At 43.7% G+C, this 23,858-nt stretch overlaps 1 protein-coding gene across 1 annotated transcript in view; it reads right to left on the bottom strand.

Annotated features, from left to right (window-relative positions):
• Window positions 1-18,681, bottom strand: part of KITLG (KIT ligand) — a 133,765-nt gene extending 115,084 nt beyond the window's left edge. The window contains exon 1 of the mRNA XM_069764383.1: window positions 18,350-18,681. Coding sequence (XP_069620484.1) covers window positions 18,350-18,364 — 15 coding nt within the window. The 5' untranslated portion in view covers window positions 18,365-18,681. The remainder of the gene's footprint in view (window positions 1-18,349) is intronic.
• Window positions 18,682-23,858: the final 5,177 nt, after the last annotated feature.

Below are 23,858 nucleotides of genomic sequence, written 5' to 3'. Positions count from 1 at the left end.
GGTGTTGCGTGCCTAATTTGCCTTTTTTTCCCCTCTGTTTTTTTGTGTTTCAATACACACAAAGGAAATAAACAAAATGTATAATGAAACAAGTGTAATTGCAATAATTTTCTGGGAGAAATAATTCTTCCTGAACAATTTCAAAGGTGCCAACTCTTTCAGCCATGCCCGTATCAAGAAAAATATGCGTTCATAACAGAAGTAAAAAAGGAGACTGCCATTTTGTCCTGGTTCATACCACCACTTCATATGCATGCCTCAACAGAAGGATCTGGACCCCACCCCCTTCAAACCATTCATAAGGTAGAGTAATGGGAAACAACCAAGTAGGGTATATTTATTAAGACCATACTGTGAGGGCCCTGCTTTGTATGCCCTTAAAGGGAACATGTCATGTGAAATAGCAATCTGAACATGCTCGGTGCCCACACTTAGAGACGCACTGCCGGGAGCAAATAAACTGCATTGGCACGTGTTCAGTCACTGCTCAGTGTAGAAAGCGGCAGCTATAACCAGCTATAACCAAGCCTCCCGTCACTGATGGACAGCAGCTCAGCATTAGGGCCGACTGTCTATCAGTGCAACAGGTGCATTTACAGCCACTGTTCTCTATACAAAGAACAGTGACTGAACCCGTGAAGGTCCCAACCCGTGACTGAAACCCAAACGATGCCATGGGGCGGGGAAATAAAGTTAATTTTCTCCCAGCAGTGGAGATCTAAGTGCAGGCGCCGCAAGGTGTTAGATCGCTATTAACCTGCAGATTAATCCCACATCTGCAGCTTAATAGCGTTTTTTCTTTCCACGTGACATGTTCCCTTTAATTAGCCTGAAAAGAAACCTTGCTCAGTAGCTTTCACTTTATATTTGCAGTGTCAGAGTTACAAGTATTCTTAAGCGCTCACTAAATTGTGTAAAAAAGAAAAAAAAAAATTGCCTTCTTTAAATTGTCCAGTAAATTTTCATTGAAGTTTCAGAAAAAGATAAACCGTACAATAAGATTTGAGAAACGGACATGTAAATTTATAGCTGATAATATACAATGGCAATGAAATATGGAGTAAGGTTGCTAGATTCCATGGTGACGAGATTTTCTCAAATTTGATTACCTAAGTCCATGTGTAGATGACCATATTTTCGGTCCGGGCGTGATCAGGCAAAACATCAGATCGCACTTGCATCAATGTTACTCTATGGGATTGTGCACATGTCCGTGCTTGGATTTTCACAGACTGTCAGAAGAGAGATCTTAGGCTACTTTCACACTAGCGTTAACTGCAATCCGCCGCAATGCGTCGTTTTGCAGAAAAAACGCATCCTGCAAAAGTGCTTGCAGGATGCGTTTTTTCCCCATAGACTTGTATTGACGACGTATTGCGACGGATTGCCACACGTCGCATCCGTCGTGCGACGGATGCGTCGTGCTTCTGCGGACCGTTAGGAGCAAAAAACGCTACATGTAACGTTTTTTGCTCCTGACAGACCACTCTTTCCGACCGCGCATGCGCGGCCGGAACTTCGCCCCCACCTCCCCGCACATTACAATGGGGCAGTGGATGCGCCGGAGAAATGCATCCGCTGCCTCCGTTGTGCAATGCGTTAAACGCTAGCGTCGGAATCTCTCCCCGACGCATTGCGACGGGGAGATTCCGACGCTAGTATGAAAGTAGCCTTATCTACATCCAAGAAAGACTGATCACACTCTGATCAGATTGTGATTAGCATAATCGGACGGATTATCTCGAACAAGAGAAAATACGGTTGTGTGACCCTAGTCTTATCTTTATCTTTGTCTAGCCCTCTTTCAAGCTTAGTATTCCTTTCCAAGAATAGTTGGAATAAGTGCAAATCAATGATCAACAATAAATTAATACAGTATGACAAAACATAATTATGTCTCGCTTTCAGACTAACATTTACACAGTAATATAACTGTGCTGTATTTAAGAATGCATCTGTGATATACAGTAATTTATTCAGCTTGCTTCGATTGCCAGTAAAAAGTAGAGTAATAGTGTCTGTCAAATTTGTCTCTATGGATTTCAGATGCTTCCTTTCCAGCTACAAAGTAGGGAATGACTCGAGGGAAAAGCATTTGCTTTATACTAGCTGAAATCTGTGTGGGAGTGCGAGAAGTGCTGCTGCCAATTCATCTTTCAAAAGAATGCAATTGCTTACCCTTATACTTGGCAATGAAGTAAGAATTGATTCGATCTTAACTTTCAGGTAGGGCACGGCAGAACATGCTTCCACGCATGGCAGTGAGCGGTCTTAGGCAGTCATAAAATGGACTAAAACTGCTCTCTCGACAACTACTTCTACTACTTAAGGCGCCCTTCTAAATTAGAATTTGGAGGGAACAGCCAAACATCTGATGTTTATATGGAACTACTCCTCCTTGACAGAAGGATCAGACCATTGGAATTTCAATGGATGCTAAACTTGTTTTCAGGTGAGATAAGTTGTCGGGAGAGTGGCAGTGCGTCTCTCATCTTTCTCCATTGAAAACACATGAACACTAAACAGCTAACCTTAGAAAATAAAACTGGTGTAATATTCTAGCCAAACTAAACAACAAACTCTCCTTCAGTAAGACTACAGAACATAAGAGAATGCTAGATATGACACAAGTCCACAGAATAGTGGCTGTCTATTAGGAGATACCGGTCTATTGGCAGAACCTTAGAGCAACACCAATGAATCTCAATATTAGCCTACAAGACAGTCCTATTGTTGTCTTTAACTTAGTTGTGGGATAATTGCATATGTCAGTGTGTTTGTATATAATTTTCTAGTGAAAACTAATTTTCAGTCTACAACTGAGACTGGAGTCCTGACCAGCACTATGTAGATCTAAACCAGTCATACACATTAAATGGCTTTTGGCCAAATGATGGTTCAACTGATCGTTTGGCTAGCAAACATTTTAGCCATCTCTGCTATATATGGGAACAATTGCTTTAGTGTTCTCTATGATCCAGCTACCACCAGTCATGTCTGCAGCTGCTTCTATTCTGGGAGAACAAAAGAATCAGATATGCCAGATCCTTAACCTCCGATATTCAATTGTTCTGGTCTATCAACAGATTCAGCTGACAATCATCTAATATGTATGCTGGGGAGGTAGGGACTTAAGTATCAGACTTGCATACCGAGGGTCCACCCATTTGGCCTCATTCACAAGTCAGTATTTTGCATATCAGTGTTTGTATGCCAAAGCCAGGAGTGGAACTTAAGGTACCTTCACACATAACGATATCGTTAACGATATCGTTGCTATTTGTGACGTAGCAACGATATCGTTAATGAAATCGTTATGTGTGACAGCGACCAACGATCAGGCCCCTGCTGGGAGATCGTTGGTCGCTGAATAAAGTCCAGAACTTTATTTCGTCGCTGGACTCCTGCTGACATCGCTGGATCGGCGTGTGTGACACCGATCCAGCGATGTCTTCACTGGTAACCAGGGTAAACATCGGGTAACTAAGCGCAGGGCCGCGCTTAGTAACCCGATGTTTACCCTGGTTACCATGCTAAAAGTAAAAAAAAACAAACACTACATACTTACCTACCGCTGTCTGTCCTCCAGCGCTGTGCTCTGCTCTCCTCCTGTACTGTCTGTGAGCCGGAAAGCAGAGCGGTGACGTCACCGCTCTGCTTTCCGGCTCCCAGACAGTACAGGAGGAGAGCAGAGAAGCAGAGCGCAGCGCTGGAGGACAGACAGCGGTAGGTAAGTATCTAGTGTTTGTTTTTTTTTACTTTTAGCATGGTAACCAGGGTAAACATCGGGTTACTAAGCGCGGCCCTGCGCTTAGTTACCCGATGTTTACCCTGGTTACCGGCATCGTTGGTCGCTGGAGAGCGGTCTGTGTGACAGCTCTCCAGCGACCAAACAGCGACGCTGCAGCGATCCGGATCGTTGTCGGTATCGCTGCAGCGTCGCTAAATGTGAAGGGGCCTTTACTGAGAAAAACTGTAATTGAAAAACTGATACCTGTTCTGTGTTTTGGAGACACTCCTGTTTTGGCATAGAAATACTGATCAAAAATACTGCTCTGTGCATGAGGCCCAACATTGACACTCAGGGATTGCTGTTCAGCTACATGAGAATATTACATTAGTCTAATTTGCAAATTGAACTATGCTTCTATATAAAAATAATCAACCAGAACCACCATCAGTACTTGAATATGTCACCAGAACCACCATTAGTACATGATTACATCAACAAACCCACCATCATTACATTAGTATGTCACCAGAACCTCCATCAGTACATGAATACATGACCAGAGCAAAGAATACTTGAATACAAGAACCAACCTTAGTACAATGATCAGTTGTAATATCAAGTCAACCCCATAAACAATTAGTATTTCAATTCGCAGACACGGTGTTTCAGGCTGTTGGCCCTCGTCAGTAAGAAGCATGAGAACTGATTTGGCTAGGTGAGAGGCTCTGGACAGAGGTCTAAGGGGTAAGGAGCATTGCACGGAGAATAAGCCTCCTTACCTTGACAAGCCAGAGCTGGTATGTCACTCTCCACAAGAAGAAACCTTACCCCTAAGGGTACCGTCACACAGTGGCATTTTGATCGCTACGACGGCACGATCCGTGACGCTCCAGCATCGTAATAATATCGCTCCAGCGTCGTAGACTGCTGTCACACTTTGCAATGCACGACGCTGGAGCGATAACTTCACGACGTATTTGCGATGTAGAAGCCGTTGGTTACTATGCGCACATCGTATACAATATCGTGCACACCTTTGTTACACGATGCGATCATGCTGCCACAGCGGGACACTAGACGACGAAAGAAAGTTTCAAACAATCTGCTACGACGTACGATTCTCAGCAGGGTCCCTGATCGCAGGAGCGTGTCAGACACTGCGAGATCGTAACTATATCGCTCGAACATCACGAATCGTGCCGTCGTAGCGATCAAAATTGCACTGTGTGACGGTACCCTTAGACCTCTGTCCGGAGCCTCTCACGTAGCCACATCAGTTCTCATGCTTCGTACTGATGAGGGCCAAGAGCCCGAAACACGATGTCTGCGAATTGAGAAACTAATATGGCTTTTATCCTAAGTCATATTGCAAGACTCGTTAAAGGGTTGATTGTGACTTGTAGGATCGCTACTTCCAACAGGTGGCGTTATAGAGTTCAAGTCCTCTTTTTCTCTTAAGAGGCAATTTGTACATTATCCCATGTGTCGTTCTTAATTTCTATAGTATTGTACATTGCTTAGGATTCACAAAGAGTTGATTAAAGATTTTTTCCTGCCTAAAATAGCATGGAAGAGTGACATTTAAACGAAGAACCAGGAATAACTACATTTACCCAATCTGTTCCTAAACCATTCACCTTTTTGTTGATTTTTATTTAGTGACAACGGATAGACTTATAGCACATATTGATATGAATAGCATATCTACTATATAATTGTCTAAGGATCACTTCCGTCTTTGTCTGTCCTTCTGTCTGTCCTTCTTTCTGTCAGGGATATTCATTGATCGCGGCCTCTGTCATGGAATCCAAGTCGCTGATTGGTCTCGCCAGCTGCCTGTCATGGCTGCCGCAACCAATCAGCGATGACCACAGTCCAATTAGTCCCTCCCTACTCCCCTGCAGTCAGTGCCCAGCGCCCGCTCCATACTTCCCGCAGTCACCGCTCACACAGGGTTAATGCCAGCGGTAACGGACCGCGTTATGCCACGGGTAACGCACTCCGTTACGCCGCTATTAACCCTGTGTGACCAAGTTTTTACTATTGAAGCTGCCTATGCAGCATCAATAGTAAAAGGATCTAATGTTATAAGTAAAAAAAAAAAATCATTATATACTCACCTTCTGCCGCCTTTCCCGCTCCTCACGACGCTCTGGTAACCGCTCCATGCAAGCGGCAGGTTCCGGTTGGCAAGGGTGGTATGCGACAAGGACCTGCCATTATGTCACGGTCATGTGACCGCGACCTCATCACAGGTCCTGCGCGCCTGCATGAGAAGGACCTGCCATGACGTCACGGTCATGTGACCGCGTCGTCATCACGGGTCCTGCACTACCAACCCTGGGACCGGAAGCTGCCGAGTGCACCGCACACAGGCGACATGACTACAAGGGCTCCCTCGGAAGGTGAGTATGTTTATTTTGTATTTTTTAACCTGTGACATACGTGGCTGGGCAATATACTACGTGGCTCTGTGCTGTATACTACGTCACTGGGCAATATACTACGTGGCTCTGTGCTGTATACTACGTCACTGGGCAATATACTACGTGGCTCTGTGCTGTATACTACGTCACTGGGCAATATACTACGTGGCCCTGTGCTGTATACTTATTAAATAACCATTACCATGCTTTCTGAAGGGAATAAGAGCTTTTACACACAAAGCATTCACCAGATTATTGAGTATTTACAAAGTACTTAATGCATTTTCCAATCCACTGGAAGCCTTGTTGAGATTCTCTTTACCATAAATCTGTATGTACAAGAGGAAGTTGATGGGAACAATGCAGCCATCTTCCCAATAACTTTTAGGAAATTAATGGGGATGATATACAGGTCCTTCTCAAAAAATTAGCATATAGTGTTAAATTTCACTATTTACCATAATGTAATGATTACAATTAAACTTTCATATATTATATATTCATTATCCACCAACTGAAATTTGTCAGGTCTTTTATTGTTTTAATACTCATGATTTTGGCATACAACTCCTGATAACCCAAAAAACCTGTCTCAATAAATTAGCATATCAAGAAAAGGTTCTCTAAACGACCTATTACCCTAATCTTCTGAATCAACTAATTAACTCTAAACACATGCAAAAGATACCTGAGGCTTTTATAAACTCCCTGCCTGGTTCATTACTCAAAACCCCCATCATGGGTAAAGGTACCTTCACACATAACGATATTGTTAACGATATCGTTGCTATTTGTGACGTAGCAACGATATCGTTAATGAAATCGTTATGTGTGACAGCGACCAACGATCAGGCCCCTGCTGGGAGATCGTTGGTCGCTGAAGAAAGTCCAGAACTTTATTTCGTCGCTGGACTCCTGCTGACATCGCTGGATCGGCGTGTGTGACACCGATCCAGCGATGTATTCACTGGTAACCAGGGTAAACATCGGGTAACTAAGCGCAGGGCCGCGCTTAGTAACCCGATGTTTACCCTGGTTACCATGCTAAAAGTAAAAAAAAACAAACACTACATACTTACCTACCGCTGTCTGTCCTCCAGCGCTGTGCTCTGCTCTCCTCCTGTACTGTCTGTGAGCCGGAAAGCAGAGCGGTGACGTCACCGCTCTGCTTTCCGGCTCCCAGACAGTACAGGAGGAGAGCAGAGAAGCAGAGCGCAGCGCTGGAGGACAGACGGCTGTAGGTAAGTATGTAGTGTTTGTTTTTTTTTACTTTTAGCATGGTAACCAGGGTAAACATCGGGTTACTAAGCGCGGCCCTGCGCTTAGTTACCCGATGTTTACCCTGGTTACCGGCATCGTTGGTCGCTGGAGAGCGGTCTGTGTGACAGCTCTCCAGCGACCAAACAGCGACGCTGCAGCGATCCGGATCGTTGTCGGTATCGCTGCAGCGTCGCTTAAAGGGACTCTGTCACCTGAATTTGGCGGGACTGGTTTTGGGTCATATGGGCGGAGTTTTCGGGTGTTTGATTCACCCTTTCCTTACCCGCTGGCTGCATGCTGGCTGCAATATTGGATTGAAGTTCATTCTCTGTCCTCCATAGTACACGCTTGCGCAAAGCAATCTTGCCTTGTGCAGCCATGTACTATGGAGGACAGAGAATGAACTTCAATCCAATATTGCAGCCAGCATGCAGCCAGCGGGTAAGGAAAGGGTGAATCAAACACCCGAAAACTCCGCCCATATGACCCAAAACCAGTCCCGCCAAATTCAGGTGACAGGTTCCCTTTAATGTGAAGGGGCCTTAAGACTAGCGACCTGACAGATGTCAAGAAGGCCATCATTGACACCCTCAAGCAAGAGGGTAAGACCCAGAAAGAAATTTCTCAACAAATAGGCTGTTCCCAGAGTGCTGTATCAAGGCACCTCAATGGTAAGTCTGTTGGAAGGAAACAATGTGGCAGAAAACGCTGTACAACGAGAAGAGGAGACCGGACCCTGAGGAAGATTGTGGAGAAGGACCGATTCCAGACCTTGGGGAACCTGAGGAAGCAGTGGACTGAGTCTGGTGTGGAAACATCCAGAGCCACCGTGCACAGGCGTGTGCAGGAAATGGGCTACAGGTGCCGCATTCCCCAGGTAAAGCCACTTTTGAACCATAAACAGCGGCAGAGGCGCCTGACCTGGGCTACAGAGAAGCAGCACTGGACTGTTGCTAAGTGGTCCCAAGTACTTTTTTCTGATGAAAGCAAATTTTGCATGTCATTCGGAAATCAAGGTGCCAGAGTCTGGAGGAAGACTGGGGAGAAGGAAATGCCAAAATGCCTGAAGTCCAGTGTCAAGTACCCACAGTCAGTGATGGTGTGGGGTGCCATGTCAGCTGCTGGTGTTGGTCCACTGTGTTTCATCAAGGGCAGGGTCAATGCAGCTAGCTATCAGGAGATTTTGGAGCACTTCATGCTTCCATCGGCTGAAATGCTTTATGGAGATGAAGATTTCATTTTTCAGCACGACCTGGCACCTGCTCACAGTGCCAAAACCACTGGTAAATGGTTTACTGACCATGGTATTACTGTGCTCAATTGGCCTGCCAACTCTCCTGACCTGAACCCCATAGAGAATCTGTGGGATATTGTGAAGAGAAAGTTGAGAGACGCAAGACCCAACACTCTGGATGAGCTTAAGGCCGCTATTGAAGCATCCTGGGCCTCCATAACATCTCAGCAGTGTCACAGGCTGATTGCCTCCATGCCACGCCGCATTGAAGCAGTCATTTCTGCCAAAGGATTCCCGACCAAGTATTGAGTGCATAACTGAACATTATTATTTGATGGTTTTTTTGTTTGTTATTAAAAAACACTTTTATTTGATTGGATGGGTGAAATATGCTAATTTATTGAGACAGGTTTTTTGGGTTATCAGGAGTTGTATGCCAAAATCATCAGTATTAAAACAATAAAAGACCTGACAAATTTCAGTTGGTGGATAATGAATATATAATATATGAAAGTTTAATTGTAATCATTACATTATGGTAAATAATGAAATTTAACACTATATGCTAATTTTTTGAGAAGGACCTGTAGCTAGCGGTTTAAAGAAAACTAGTGTCATGGATTGGTTATTTCCATTTTTTTTTTCATCCAGATGGTGACAAGAAAGCTTACTAATTAAAATAACAGTGACCGGTTTTACAAAAAAGGTGGACAAACTAATTCTTTGAGAAAAGAAGCAGGTTAATACTCTATTATTGAATGATAATGTGACCTATACTTCAAACATAAGTAAGCTCAACAACTGAATATGTAGAATGTGGGATTTACCTCCAAAATGGTTGTGTACACTGTATATAGGAGACAAACAATGTGCCCTTTATGGTGGTGAAGGTACCCATGCACCTGGAATAGCTGTAGGCTGAACTGAATGCTGGTTCATTCAATCGCTATTCCACCTAACCTCTCCATACATACTGCATGTACGCTCAGGTAGGCCCTGCACAAATGTGTTTTCAATGGGGAATAAGAAGGGTGCATTTAAACAGCCTGATCATCACTGCCAATAGGTGGTCATTTAAAGGGAATCTGTTAGAAGGATCATCCCCCTGAGATGTCCATATGGGATTGTAGGTCATAGAAAGCTGAATAAACTGACACCTCGATATGAGCGCTGATGTCTAATTCTAGAGAAATCCATATTATTCTCAATATGGAAATGAGCTGTTAAGATTTATCGGACAGACATAGATCTCCCAAGAATCTGACTCTGGAGATTATTTTACATGAAAGTGGACATTAACAGTGTGAGACATGTAATGACTGAAAGTCTGCTCTCCTGATTTACATGTCACACACTAGTAATTCCCCCTTAGGGTACCGTCACACAGTGCAATTTTGATCGCTACGACAGCACGATTCGTGACGTTCGAGCGATATAGTTACGAGATCGCAATGTCTGACACGTTCCTGCGATCAGGGACCCCGCTGAGAATCGTACGTCGTAGCAGATCGTTTGAAACTTTCTTTCGTCGTCTAGTGTCCCGCTGTGGCGGCATGATTGCATGGTGTAACATATATCGTATACGATGTGCGCATAGTAACCAACGGCTTCTACATCGCACATACGTCATGAAATTATCGCTCCAGCGTCGTAGATTGCAAAGTGTGACAGCAGTCTACGACGCTGGAGCGATATTGTTACGACGCTGGAGCGTCACGGATCGTACCGTCGTAGCGATGAAAATTGCACTGTGTGACGGTACCCTTACACTTAAAAGAAGCTCTGGAGATAGATTCTTTGGAGAGATCCATGACTGAACCAGATATTTTAAAACCTAATTTACATATTAATAAAACAGTGGATTTCTCTGGAATAAGACAACGGATCGCAGAAATCAAGGTATCATTTTATTCAACTTTCTATGACCTACATGTCCATATAGACGGCTTAGGAGAGTTGAGCCTACTGAGAGATTCCCTTCAATAGCTTGATTAGACAGGTCGACAACACTTCCATGCATAAACTATGATTGTTCTTCGCAGCACCCATCCTGTTTACACAGCACAAATGCGCTGCCGAGAAGGATGATTTTTTTTTTTAAGGCAAGTTTAATAATTTCACCTGATGAATGAGCATTTTCCTCATTCATAAGATAATTGCCACTGTTTAAATTTCACGATTATCAAGAATCAACAGAAAGTAAACATACAAAAGTTTGGATAAAAACTTTTACCCAAAGTGGTGCATCTTTAATTTCTGTGAATTTAAACATCCATTGACTGACATTCACCATGCACTGGGTTACATATAACCGGGACACAGCCTTGAGCGCAGCAAGCACTTCCACCTACCTTTGAAGCTATCAAGGCTATGTTCATAGGTCCAGTAATTATCTGATAGAATGGATCTAGAAACAAATTGGTGGTGGAGAAAGGTTGAACTTGATGGACCTAGGTCATTTTTCAACCTACATAACTATGTAACTGTATAAAAAGGAACTTCAACAGGATCCGTTTTTTTTTTTTTACATTGAAGTCTGTGGAAAACGAATCCGTTAATTAGCCATCCGTCTTTCTTTCATATGAAAAGGATCCTTTTTTTGCTTCACCAGATCGAAAAATGGATGGCTATTTAACAGATCTGGTATTTACAGAGGTGTTACCTCTTATTGGGATCCTGCCTTTGTTAATTTAGAATTTGATGAGTACTCTTCCTGTAAGGAAGGGCAGGAAGTACATGTCTAAAAAAGCTCCAGTTGTCCGTGTGAAAATTGCAAGATTACTCATTTTATTTTTTAATAAGTGATATGAAGATAACAATTGAAAACATTCAAAAAATACGTTCAATACAAAAACCTGATTCAAACAATAGGTCATTTGCTAATTATAGGTTCCCTTTAATGTGTTCAGTGGCCTTAAGGTAACCATTGCTTCAAGGCATCACATCTACAACAGGGTTAGGGTACCGTCACACAGTGAAATTTTGATCGCTACGACGGCACGATTCGTGACGTTCGAGCGATATCGCAATGTCTGACACGCTCCTGCGATCAGGGACCCCGCTGAGAATCGTACGTCGTAGCAGATCGTTTGAAACTTTCTTTCGTCGTCTAGTGTCCCGCTGTGGCGGCATGATTGCATGGTGTAACATATATCGTATACGATGTGCGCATAGTAACCAACGGCTTCTACATCGCACATACGTCATGAAATTATCGCTCCAGCGTCGTAGATTGCAAAGTGTGACAGCAGTCTACGACGCTGGAGCGATATTGTTACGACGCTGGAGCGTCACGGATCGTACCGTCGTAGCGATGAAAATTGCACTGTGTGACGGTACCCTTAAGCAAATCATCAAATATGGTCTTCTCAGTCAATTCTCCAAGAGGATAATTACTCTGATTAGCTATAATTAGTAACAACCAGGGGCTTTGCTAGATATCAGTCTAATAAATGGTGCATGGAAGATGGAGGGAAAAGGGGCCCAGGTACAAAATTTGCATTTCACTCACCATAACAGAAGACTTCTCACCTGATATTAGAGTAGGAATTAAGTGTTGAAATGATCACAGCTCATAACATGTCTCAACATATTATAAATGAGCTAATTTTATCATTAATACAAAAAAAAAAATCTTACAAGGTTAAAGGAGTTTCCCATTTATAAAACTTTAAAATTAGCACACACACATTGAAAATAATAACCGCTACCCTACATACCCTCCCTTGCTCCTGTGACGCTTCTGCTCCAAGTATTTTGTTGACAGACTGCAGTGGTGATGTCACAACTACAGCTCGCTTGACCACTGCAGCCAATTACTGGGCTCTACTCATGTCAATGACTTGAGTGTGTGAACACAGTTATTGGCCTAAACGGTCAACGGAGACGTAGCTGTGACATCACCACTGACACGGAGGACAGTCTAAATAAAAACTGGGAGCTGTGATCGAGAGTCGACGATTGGACGCAGTGTCAGACTGGGGCGCAAAGGGCCCACTAGTAACATTGACTTTGAAGGTGGGGCTACTTTTTACCTCATTCACAAATTGACCTATATGTATATATAATAATAAACTGGATAGTTTGGGGAATGAATGATGAGATGCTGCTTTTTTTCTGTATGCAGTGAATCAAGTGAATTATGCCATGTACTGCCCATACAGTGGGGTTGGGGGCCCACCAAAGATTGCCCTGTTACCCTATGGGCCAGTCCGAGCCTGCTTGGACGTGAGTGGAAGACTATTACTTTTTAATATGAACATGCAGATTGGCACTCAAGAATTCTAAATAAAACCCCTATAAGATGTGTACACCTTTACTTGCAATCTAATCATAAGCATATATAACTAGAAAGTCAGTCCCCCCCAAAAAAAAAGGTTTCAGCCATTGCGAACCTAAGGCTACTTTCACATTTCCGTTTATTTGGATCCCTCACAATGCGTCGTTTTGGTAAAAAAACGCATCCTGCAAATTTACATAGACTTGTATTGCCGACGGATCTCGACGTATGGTCACATATCGCATCCGTCGTGCACTGGATTCGTTGGGTTTTGGTGGACCGTCGTCTCAGAAAAACGGTCAAGGGGACGTTTTTCCGTACGTCGCATCCAGTGTTTTGCACTGCGCATGCCCGGCAGGAAATATCGCCCTCACGATCTTTCCTGATGGGCAACGCAGACGGAAATGTGAAAGAAAACACTTCCGTCGGTACGTCGCGCCGACGCTTCAGGACGGTCCGTACCGAAGGAAGTGTGAAAGAAGCCTAAGCCGTTGCATGAAAAATGAATGTGTATTGTTGCCTCAATGTGAGAAATTCTTGCAAAATTTGCTACAATTTTAGTCAATATACTTCTGAATTGCTCTCCCATGACTTCCCAGAAGTAGCACATGGAAAACTATGCTTTTTCCCTTGAATTGATGAATTCGTTTGGTTCTTTCATTGTGTTTGTGTTAGCATAGGAAGCGTCAGGCGAGGACATTTGATACCTGTTGGTTGGGTTAAGCAGCATTAATACATCTTCTCATCATGTCCCTTGAACAATGCCGCTTGAACAATAAATGTGGGTTAAAGGATTTATATTCACAAGCGAGTTTTACATTTCAACCTAACGATCTACATTTTTTTCCTTGTATACAAAGCCATTATATAAAAAAAAAAATATAGATAAAAGTTTATATACCCTTAGGCATCATAATCTCACAAGAAAATAACAGATTTGGATTACAGCAGCAGAGAATAGATCTAGGGTGGGAGTCAGGCAGGTTTGACAACCCAGTTTAAAAGGTCAATTCACCAGTCAAAAAAAATAATCAGGTTTTATAGGTATCTTTTTTAATGGAAACCTAGAAACAGTGAAATATCCTACCTTCAGTAAGGATTAGTCATTGCCACACTAAACATTTACAATTAATTATCTTGTACTTAGACATGATAAGCATCTTATGCAAATGAGCAAGGAGTTGAAAAGTCATGGGTGTATCAGCACAATAGAAGAATTCCTGGGGCAACTTTAATGGGCCAGCACATAAAAGGCTTGAGTACCATTTATATAATGGTTACTGAGTCTTTAACAATTACGCCTAAACATATACAAAAACAAAAAAACAAAAAAGAAAACCAACAGCTTCTACGGTAAATATATTCTACATATTTTTGTTCAGATCATTACTAAGTGGTTCTTCATTTCCAAAACATAGAAAATTTTGTAAATAGCAGAATGCCAAGTGAGAGCCTCACCCTTTTGTCCTAGTGGCAGGCACGCAATGTAGAACACTTAAGCTTGGCCAACGCTTCCTTTATTAATAACACGGCATATTGTAAAAAGCTCCTCAGTGCAGATCCCAATATTTTCTGTCTACCCCGATTTTGACAACATAAAGCAGTTTAGCCAGACATGTCGCATGGATATGGTATAATTGTTGACAGACGCACATGGGTGGCTGCAAAATCTTAGAATACATAAAGAGAAAAGGGGAGAGCATAAATACTCAACTATCTATTTCGATCTGATCATATGGGAATACTCTTTAGGAGATTGCTCTGAGGCACCAAAGAGGCTCTTCGACCACGTACTGAGGACATGTGTGGAGTAACGTCTGCCACATTATCACATTCCAGCTCAGCAGGAGGCATTTTACAGAGTTTTCCTGGACTGCACTTTATGAGACCAGTATGTCCTCTTCTGGTGAAGACCTGCTCCTGGTTAAGAAATTTCCTATAGATACAGCGCTCTCTATTGTTTGACAAGACAGGGGAGGTCTACACTCTTCATAGATGACTTCAGCCACAGTGCATCATGTTGCAGACTACTGGGAATAGCGCCTTAATGGTATAAGGAAAACCCAATTATAAAGAAATGGCCATTAAAAATGCAAATCTCCCTCATATGTGTTCTCCAGTATTGATATTTCTGCAGACTATAAATATTTTAAGAATAAAAGTAGAGAACAAGTACATCCATGCTGAATGGTGAGGCTCTCAGACCTCAATTGTAGACTTCTTAGGAAAAATTAGGTCTCTGGCTTGTCCCACAAGCTTAAGGATATGACATGGTATATACAACATGCTTGAACATCTCATACAAGGTACCTGTGTTAAAGGATGACAGTGAGACTAAACATTTTGCATACCAAATGTACGGTGAAGCACGTATCTAGCAAAGGTCACAAGGAGAATTCTAAGCTGGATGGTTGCAAGAAAGTAAAAGCCATGCTTCTGTGGGAGATGGAGTATTAAAATATTATCACTATTAGTAAATCTGACAATCGGCGACAACCTCGGCAATGTCAAGTTGACTACAGGAGACATTTATTGAACGGAGACAGTTTACAAGTTCTTTACCGAGTAAGAACAAGTTCAGTGAGCCACAAGGTGACTCGTATCTTCCCATTGCTGATGCTGTTGTAATCTATCTATGCGGCCAAGCAGTACAAGATGGACCAACTATGGGATGGGCCTGTTTATTAAACACATCCTAGTAGCTAATTAGTTCAGATAATAGCAGTAGGAGGTTATTGATTCATTTACGAAATAAAGTTCCATTGAAACTTATTTTCCTGTTAATACCACACCCAAGTGATTTGCGCCATATGTTTTCTTCCGTGACAAGTCTGAGAACCTCTAATACAAGAATAGTCAATGTTACATAAGTTGCTTCTCATTCACAGGGCAGATCCAGAAGGGACATAGTCTATGGTACGGACTTCAGAACAGTGGGCATACATTGACGTAGGCTTTGATGATATACCAGTCTATGAAAATAGGTCCTCGCTTAGGCTTGGCTAATCCACCAGTCTAGGACTACTAGTTCCTCACATAGGCTTACTGGACCAGCTGCACCCTAGCTCCTTACTTGAGATTAGCTGATTCACAACTCTGGGAAAGTAGTTCATAACATAAGCATTGCCAATACAATGGCGTGCAGTAGTAGTTTACAGAAAGCTGATACATGCTAGGACTAGTGGTGTCTTACATGGGCTTAGGTGTTTCACCACGATAGGACTATGCCTTGGTTACATAAGCCTAGCTATCAGAAGAAAATTTAGCATTAGGCATTCCTTCCATATCCTTAGTTGATAGACTATTTTAGGGCTACTAGTTAGTTATATAGTACGTGTATCAGCTTTGTCTATGACTATACCGCCTATCGGTTCTACTAGGAAGATTTAGCAAAGGCAATCATTCAGGATATTGCAATAATCTCTACAAGGACATGAAAAAGAACCTATGACTTTGCGAACTGATAACTTCTATGGGCTCAACCAAGGGCGTTTTAACTCATTGTACTCACGAGGTCACCCACCAGATGTGGGACAGAAGATATTTTTTGGTCATTATAGACCGGAGGTGAATTGTACCTCTCACCTCTGCACATTCCTACTTTGATGCTAACCCTGGCAAAGTTTCATATGTAAATGCACAACCTTTAATCCTATCCTACTTCAAAGTCATTCTGCGCTAATGCTTGTTCAAGTATTATAAAGTCATGTAACTCATTACTAGTAGGCTCTATAAATCCAGGGTAGATTCAATAGTCTTGGATGTGGAACCTGTAGAATCCAGATATGATTGTTGGACAGAAAGTCTTATCAGCCAGGAAATGTGAATGGTGCTAGTACACTCTGTAGACTGGAGGACTGGCATTTCCCTGTTTATTTAATCGAATACCTGCAGAGTAGACGCTTTTACAGGGATGGCCTTGCTGATAGTTTTATTCAGAGCACTGTGCACACAGGGACATCAGACTGGGCTGTCAGCCTCCTATTGACAGACATCACAGTAAACCTCAGATCCTGCACTAAATCACGGGGAAGCAGAGCCCTGCCTGTAGAGGAGCTGTCAGACACAAAGCCATCCTGCCTGACATTGGATAGGGCTGAAGCTTCATATCGGGAGCGTTAATGCAGCAAGAACGCAGAATAAACATATAATGCTTTATTACCAGATTTACAAAACTACAATCTGTAGTCTGTTACACTAGGATAATAAAAAAAAAGAAAACACTGGGTGCAGTCATAGGTTTATAGCCACTTTACACCAAATAAAGACCCATTACTGCGCACAATGAAGAAGAAAATGTATCATTACTGGCTGTAAAAGTTTGTCAGTGGCTGCAATTACTATTCCGCTGCCCATGAACGCCCACATGAGTATGGATAAAGCTGTAAAGATTGCAAGACAGTCATAGCTTCAGTATACTCGTAAACTACAACACGGGAACACCCTGAAAGTTCTAATTTATTGACCTCTGGGTGTCAAATCTCAACATTCCTGGAAACTTCTGACATGGTAATTAAAAAATCCATACAGGGCCACAAGGCAAATGTAAATTGGTGACAACTTCTGGCGAACCAATACAGAAGTAAAAGGTCACACGACGTATCGCTACTTTATTTCAAGGGTTTATCACCCTGTATCATGGAATCAATGGTGCTATATAAATAAATAATAATAATAATAATAATAATAATAGTATAACTGCAACCAAATCGATCCATCCCTCCTGGTACATTGGTGCCTGCCATGGGGGCTGCAGATGCCCTTGGAGGTGGGGCAGCATGGTTCCCCAGTGGTTAGCACTGTTGCTTCACAGCACTGGGGTCCTGGGTTTAGATCCCACCAAGGACACCAGCTTTAAGAAGTTTGTGTGTTCTCCCTGTGATTGGGTGGGTTTCCTCCCACACTCCCAAGACATACTGATGGGGAATGTAGAGTGTGAGCCCCAATGGGGACAGTGCCGATATTGTGTGTAAAGCGCTATACAAGCAATGCAGAATAATAAATTGTTGGGCAATTAATATTTGCAGATTAGAAATCACTATATTAAGTGCTGCTGCAATGTGTGACTGCATCCAAGTGAACCCTAAGCAGCAAGGATTTGCAGTAGGATGGAAGCCAGATAAAGCTCAAAACAGCAGCAAATAGCAACAAGACTGTCCTTCCATGGGAAAAGGGACAAATCCCCTGCGTCTTATGGCAGAGCACCAGTGCAATGGCTGGACAGCGGCCACCCAGCTCCAGGTGTCCCACTGCTCCTTGTATGGCTCCTCCGGAGGCTCCGCTGCCCCGACTGCAGGTAATTAACCCCTGCTGCAGAGACACAGGTGATTAACCCCTGCTGCAGGAACACACACTAGTATGGAGACTGGGACAGCTGCTGCAGCACCTCTGCTAGATGTTACTTTGTAGCTACTTACTTTTGTCTTCTTCATAAGGAAAGGATGGCGCTCTCTCGTCCAGGTAGCTTGCAGAATAGCCGTTCAGCTGTTGTGGAGCCCCAGCATATTTCAGCTAGTCCGTGCATTGGCTTTCCCTGTCCAGCAGTGATGGTAAGCACTGAACCACTGTGCAGCAATCCTCTCTCATAGTCACTTGGTGGGATTGTGCACTCTGATCCCAATCACTAGTTATATAGCAGCCAGCCCCCTCCTGCTCATCGCCTGTGCCGGCCACGCCTGCTGCCTCTGCTGCCTGCTCTGCTGCCTGCGCTGCTGCTGCTGCTTGTTAACACATTGCAATCCCAGGCACTGACACTACTAAGGAATCCCTCCTGATCTGCACATAGTCGGCGGATGAGACACTCCACTGGATCATAATCTGGAGTTTTAGAGTAGATTACAATTCTTCTAAATCACTATGGTTCATTGTCATGTGAAGAAACAGCTAGATCAATTAACCCCCGAGGGTGGATTGCACATTAATGACCGGGCTAATTTTTACTATTCAGAGCACTGTACCTTTATGAGGTCACTAGATGGTGGCCCGATTCTAACGCATCAGGTAGTCTAGAATATGCATGTCTACGTAGTATATTGTACAGCGACGTAGTATATTGCCCAGTGATGTAGTATATTGTCCAACCACGTAGTATATTGCCCAGCCACGTAGTATATTGTCCAACCACGTAGTATATTGCCCAGTCACGTAGTATATTGCCCAGTGACGTAGTATATTGCCCAGCCACGTAGTATATTGTCCAACCACGTAGTATATTGCCCAGCCACGTAGTATATTGTCCAACCACGTAGTATATTGCCCAGTCACGTAGTAGATTTCTCAGCCACGTAGTATATTGCCCAGCCACATAGTATATTGCCCAGTTACGTAGTATATTGCCCAGCCACGTACTATATTGCCCAGCCACATAGTATATTGCCCAGCCATGTAGTATATTGCCCAGTCACGTAGTATATTGCCCAGCCACATAGTATATTGTCCAACCACGTAGTATATTGCCCAGTCACGTAGTATATTGCCCAGCCACGTAGTATATTGTCCAACCACGTAGTATATTGCCCAGTCACATAGTATATTGCCCAGTTACGTAGTATATTGCCCAGCCACGTACTATATTGCCCAGCCACATAGTATATTGCCCAGCCACGTAGTATATTGCCCAGTCACATAGTATATTGCCCAGCCACGTAGTATATTGTCCAACCACGTAGTATATTGCCCAGTCACGTAGTATATTGCCCAGCCACGTAGTATATTGTCCAACCACGTAGTATATTGCCCAGTCACGTAGTATATTGCCCAGTCACGTAGTATATTGCCCAGCCACGTAGTATATTGCCCAGTCACGTAGTATATTGCCCAGCCACGTAGTATATTGTCCAACCACGTAGTATATTGCCCAGTCACGTAGTATATTGCCCAGCCACATAGTATATTGCCCAGCCACATAGTATATTGCCCAGTTACGTAGTATATTGCCCAGCCACGTACTATATTGCCCAGCCACATAGTATATTGCCCAGCCACGTAGTATATTGCCCAGTCACGTAGTATATTGCCCAGTCACGTAATATATTGCCCAGCCACATAGTATATTGCCCAGCCACGTAGTATATTGCCCAGTCACGTAGTATATTGCCCAGTCACGTAATATATTGCCCAGCCACATAGTATATAACAGAGCCATGTAGTATATTGCCCAGCCACGTAGTATATTGCCCAGCCACGTAGTATATAGCAGAGCCACATAGTATAATGCCCAGCCACGTAGTATATTGCCCAGCCATGTAGTATATAGCAGAGCCACGCAGTATATTGCCCAGCCACATAGTATATTGCCCAGTCACGTAGTATATAGCAGAGCCACGTAGTATACTGCCCAGCCACGTAGTATATTGGCCAGCACAGAGCCACATAGTATAGAGACTTAAAAAATAAATAAACATATACTCACCTTCCGAAAGCCCGTTGGAAGTCCTGCTATACTTACCATCCGCCGCCTTTCCCGCTCCTCGCCATGCTCCCGGACCGCTCCATTGCCACTTGCGGTCCCAGGGCTGGTGTGAGCAGGACCTATGATGACGTCGTGGTCACATGACCGTGATGTCACGGCAGGTCCTTGTCACACACCAGCCCTGGGAGCGGAAGCTGCCGCTTGCAATGGAGCGGTCCGGGGAGCGTGGCGAGGAGCGGGAAAGGCGGCGGATGGTGAGTATAGCAGGTTTTTTCTATTATTATTTTTAACATGACCTATTTTTACTATTGATGCTGCATAGCATGTTAAAAATTAAAAAAAAATAAAAACCTGCAATACTAACCCTCCGCCGCCTTTCTCGCTCCTCGCCACGCTCCCGGGACCGCTCCATTGCAAGCGGCAGCTTCCGGTCCCGTCCCAGGGCAGGTGTGCGACAAGGACCTGCCGTGGCGTCACGGTTATGTGACCACGACGTCACCATAGGTCCTGTTCACACCAGCCCTAGGACCGCAAGCTACCGCTTGCAATAGAGCGGTCCCGGGAACGTGGCGAGGAGCGGCAAAGGTGGCGGATGGTGAGTATAGCAGGACTTCAACGGGCTATAGGTGAGTATATGTTTTTGTTTTTTTAAGTCTCTATACTACGTGGCTCTGTGCTGGCCAATATATTACGTGACTGGGCAATAAACTACGTGGCTCTGCTATATACTATGTGGCTGGGCAATATACTACGTGACTGGGCAATATACTGTACTACGTGGGCTGTGCTATATACTATGTGGCTGGGCAATACATGACTGGGCAATATACTACGTGACTGGGCAATATACTACGTGGCTAGGCAATATACTACGTGGCTGGGCAATATACTACGTGACTGGCCAATATACTACGTGGCTGGGCAATATACTACGTGACTGGGCAATATACTACGTGGCTGGGCAATATACTGTGTGGCTGGGCAATATACTATGTGGCTGGGCAATATACTACGTGGCTGGGCAATATACTACGTGGCTGGGCAATATACTACGTGGCTGGGCAATATACTATGTGGCTGGGCAATATACTACGTGGCTGGGCAATATACTACGTGGCTGGGCAGTATACTATGTGACTGGGCAATATACTACGTGGCTGGGCAATATACTACGTGGCTGGGCAATATACTACGTCACTGGGCAATATACTACGTGGCTGGGCAATATACTACGTGGACATGCATATTCTAGAATACCCGATGTGTTAGAATCGGGCCACCATCTAGTATATATATATATATATATATATATAGTGGGGAAAAAAGTATTTAGTCAACCACCAATTGTGCAAGTTCTCCCACTTAAAAAGATGAGATAGGCCTGTAATTGACATCATAGGTAAACCAGAACTATGAGAGTCAAAATTGAGAAAACAAATCCAGAAAGTCATCTTGTTTGATTTGGCAAGATTTATTTAGCATATTATGGTGGAAAATAAGTATTTGGTCACCTAAAAACATGCAAGATTTCTTGCTCTCGCAGACCTGTAACTTCTTCTTTAAGAGGCTCCTCTGTCCTCCACTCATTACTTGTAGTAATGGCACCTGTTTGAACTTGTTATCAGTATAAAAGACACCTGTCTTCAACCTCAAACAGTCAGGAGGAAGAGAAATGCTGCCTATGACGCATCAGTGGGAGAATGAATGGAGCCAAGTACCATAAAATTCGGTGTGACAACCTCCTTCTCGCCACCAGAACATTAAAAATGGGTTGTGGCTGGATCTTCCAGCAAGACAATGACCCAAAACATACAGCCAAGGCAACAAAGAAGTGTCTCAAAGAGAAGCACATTAAGGTCATGGAGTGGTCAGTCTCCAAACTTTAATCCCATAGAAAACGTATGGTGGGAGTTGAAGCTCCGAGTTACCAAACGACAACCTCAAAATCTCAAAAGGATTTAGAGATGATGTGCAAAGAGGAGTGGACCAAAATTCCTCCTGACAAGTGCGCAAACCTCATCATCAACTACAAAAAACATCTGACTGCTGTGCTTACTAAGGGTTTTGCCACCAAGTATTAAGTCTTGTTTGCCAGAGGGATCAAATCCTTATTTTTGACTGCAAAATGCAAATAAATTAATACAATTTATACAATGTGATTTTCTGGATTTTATTTTTGATATTCTATCTCTCAATGTTAAAATTAACCTACCCTTAAAATTATCCTACCCTTAAAATTATAGACTGTTCATGTCTTTGTCAGTGGGCAAACTTACAAAATCAGCAAAGGGATCAATTACTTATTTCCCCCACTGTACCAAGGTGATTCTCTGTCCCCATTGCTGTTTTGCATAAGCTTGAACTCCCTCAGTCAGATAATTCCAAAGTCTGGCTATGGATACAAGTTCAAGAGTGGAAGCACCATTAGCCACCTCCTCTGCATGCATGACATCAAGCTGTATGTGAAAAACGAACAAGACATCAATTCATTGATCCACCTGACAAGTATCTACAGTGAAGACATCGGGATGCCCTTCAAACTGGAGAAGTGCGACTGATTGGTAATAAAGAGAGGCAAGGTAGTCAAGACTGATGGAGCGGAATAACCAGCAGGGCACATAGCAGATGTATACAGGGTCAGACTGGCCCACCGGGAAACCGGAGAATCCTTTGATGGGCCCACCCCCTGGCCAGCACCACGACTCCTGCCTCCTTCATTTGCCTGCTCTGCCCTGTATTCTGATCACATGCACTGAGCGCTGAGGCTTTATTCTATCCCGATGCCAGCAGGCCATCTGCACTGCTCAGCAACAAGTGATGTGCAGTGAGCGCTTTCTCATCACCTGCTGCTGCTGCAGCTTCTATTGATCTCATTGCACCCACCGCTCTCTCAGCTGCGGAGTGCTCGATGTGATCAATAAAAGTGTCAGCAGCAGGTGATGAGGAAGTGCTCACCTCACATCATTGAGCAGTGCAGACCGCCAGCACTGGGTATGGAATAACGCGCTCACAGCACAGCCGGCTCCATCACAGACTGTGAAACTGCACACACAGCACGGGGGCATCTAGAGTTGATTTTTGGAGGGAATAATGTCACTGGAAGGGGTGGAGCCTTCTTCACTCCAGTGAAGACCAAATAGCAGGAAGCAGTGCTCTGCTAAGCTGCTGGAGAGGAGGGAAATGACAGGCTGCACCATGGAGCCCTGTGAGGAGAGGACTGAGGGGCTGCACAATGGACCCTTGTACAGATGGGAATGAGGACCCAGGACTCAGTGTGAGTTGTCTGAGGATGCATTTTGGAAAGGGTTGATGTAACTTGAGTGGGGCTGCATGGGGAAGATTATGATGAGGGGACTGTGTGGAGATTGAGGGGATATGACTAGGAGATGTGTGGAGAAGGGAGTGAGAAAAAACCTCTGTGTGAGTTCACCTGGAGAAATTTCTCAAACTTTGTGACTTTCTCACTGTGCTAGCTGTGATCTCACAGAGGTAACCGCAGTTCGGCCCGGATGAGA

The sequence above is a fragment of the Ranitomeya imitator genome, chromosome 4 (assembly GCF_032444005.1).
Source record: "Ranitomeya imitator isolate aRanImi1 chromosome 4, aRanImi1.pri, whole genome shotgun sequence".
Taxonomy (NCBI): Eukaryota; Metazoa; Chordata; class Amphibia; order Anura; family Dendrobatidae; genus Ranitomeya; species Ranitomeya imitator.
This window is presented reverse-complemented; position numbering and strand designations above follow the sequence as displayed.